At 31.1% G+C, this 2,543-nt stretch overlaps 1 protein-coding gene across 1 annotated transcript in view; it reads right to left on the reverse strand.

The window, feature by feature from the left end:
* Window positions 1-991, reverse strand: part of LOC100537649 (N-acetyltransferase family 8 member 3) — a 6,885-nt gene extending 5,894 nt beyond the window's left edge. Inside the window, exon 1 of the mRNA XM_021469855.3 lies at window positions 890-991. Coding sequence (XP_021325530.1) covers window positions 890-905 — 16 coding nt within the window. The 5' untranslated portion in view covers window positions 906-991. The remainder of the gene's footprint in view (window positions 1-889) is intronic.
* Between the last annotated feature and the right edge of the window lie 1,552 nt (window positions 992-2,543).

Consider the following 2,543-nt stretch of genomic DNA (forward strand, 5'->3'; position numbering starts at 1 on the left):
GAAATACTGCCAAACTGCAGGTCACTTGGTGCGCGACTCGCCACCTCACCTCTCCCTCTCTCTCCCTCTCTCTCTCTCTCCTCCACAGTGTCCCATGATAAAAATCACGCATACGCATTTGTAGGCATTAAATAAAGGATATTTAATATTTGTCTCCTATTTAAGTGCATTGTTTTTTATGACGGTATAACGGTATTGAAACTGACACCATTGCTACTTTTAGATCCCGTGGAATACCATATTACTGTATTACCACCCAAGCATATATATATATATATATATATATATATATATATATATATATATATTAAACTTAAAAATATTTTACAAATAATATAAAATTTTATTAGAATTTTTGCTAAAATCATTTTCAATTAGTATTGTTTACACTGGAATGGAACAAAAATATGAATATTATATTTCAGCTTATATATAGCACTTATAACTTTCATTTAAGCTGATAAAGTGAATATTAAGTTATTTAGTATTGTATCAAATTATAAAACAATATATATTTAATCGAAACATTTGAGTGAACGAGCTGACAAATGAACGAGCAAATTAATGGAAAAAATACATTATAACTGAAAACAAATTTCAAAGGAGAGGGGAAATAGTTGGAACCAATTCATTTAATGACGTTAATTGCTACCAGAATTGTAAACGTTCAACACATTCAAAACATTGAACCCTGTGCCACAACAAATAAAAGCCCAGTGTATTGTGTTAATATATAAATAATATTTGTATAATAAGATTTTCTTCTTACAGTGTAAATGTTTTCAATAATTCTTCAAATCACACGCTATTCTAGTTCTCGCATAGCAATAGCATTACCATCTTCAAGATACCTCACTCAACACATTCTACAGAGTAAAAAGTTACTTACAGTTATTCATCTCCATCGTCTCCGCTGCTCACTGTACTTCACTCTCAAACGCTCTTTCCCTCCTTTCCTCCTCATTTTCTCAGTGAACTTCAGCCTCATTTTGTCGCAAATACCCGCTTTACAGGGCAGATTAGAGAAAGAAATGAAGCATATTCAAAACACACACACACACACTCTTCAACTTTTTAGCTGAATCAAAGTAACCTTGGTTTAACTTAAATTATGTTAAACTGACGTAAATCAACTTGTATAATTTAAAGAAATAAGCTAGAAACCCTGTTAACTTAGTTTAATAAATTATGATTAAGCCTATAAAGAATTGACACAGATTTTAAAAAAAAAAAGTCTGTTAATTTATGAAATTGTATGAATATTTATTTAGTTTACATATTATTATCAGTTATATTATTGAATAGTATGCAAATGTTTAAATAATTTATTTACATTGTCGTTTACTGGATATATTATATGAAAAACTTGCTTTGTTTACCAAACAAGTGGATCTAATTGGATTTGCATTGTAAACTTTAAATACAAATCAAAAACAGTTTTTTTTTTTTTTTTTTTGGGGGTGTCAAGTTTCAGTACGTCATTTCACATAAGTCCACAAAGTGCGGCGCTATGGCGCAGTGGGTAGCACTGTCGTCTCACAGCAAGAAGGTCGCTGGTTTGAGCTCTGGCTGGGTCAGTTGGCATTTCTGTGTGGAGTTTGCATGTTCTCCCCGTGTTGGCAATGCGCACAGTACAGCGCATCCAGTGAGCAACTCCAATCCGATTCTTCAACACGCATAAATCAAATTTGCTTAAACTAAAGGTTCCAAAGTATGGCTATTTTTTTTTTTTTTTTTACAAGCAAGGATTCTGACTCAGCTTGTGTGTAAGGGGGGAATCATACCAACCTAATGAAACATTTGAGGGCGCATGGAATCAAAGTAAAGGCAGAGGAATGCACTGTCTTTGACAGCTTGCAACCTCATCTAGCACTTTTACTGAGTACGTTTATATGGACATCAATACTCTGATTAAGACAATACTCTGATTAAGAGTCTACCAAGAAAACAACTTTTTTTGATTATCTTAAAGGACCACTGACATTCAAAAACATTTAAAAATCAACTAATGTAAACACCTTACATAACACCAAATGTAATCATACTGTCTTTTTCTGATTAAGGCAAATAATTAGATTACTAATGTCCATGTAAATAAAGTTACAAGCCCTAACCCTAGAAAAAAAAAATTACAGGTTAGTATTAAGCTAACATAATGTTAATTGCATAATGCAAATCTTAAATTCATGCTAACAAACAAATTATTGAAAGAAATATATTAATGCAATTCAAATATATAAAATATATATTGATGTTTACTTTAAACCTTAATTATATTGTTCAATTAAAATGATAAAAAATATTTATCATAAAAGCCATAATTTTTTGGCTCAAAAGTATCATTTTGGCCACTGTTTTGGCACCGGTATCATTTTAAAAGTATCAATTAAGCACTGTTATCGAAATAACCCCAAACAATACCCAACCCTAATAATTCAGGCACACACAAAATCTCACTATTAATAATGCCAATAATAAAATCAGACTTTGAATTATGTGTCTATAGAGAAATGAACTCGTTAAATAAACCTGAGAAGTTTTCA

This window comes from Danio rerio, chromosome 23, assembly GCF_049306965.1.
Source record: "Danio rerio strain Tuebingen ecotype United States chromosome 23, GRCz12tu, whole genome shotgun sequence".
Classification (NCBI taxonomy): Eukaryota; Metazoa; Chordata; class Actinopteri; order Cypriniformes; family Danionidae; genus Danio; species Danio rerio.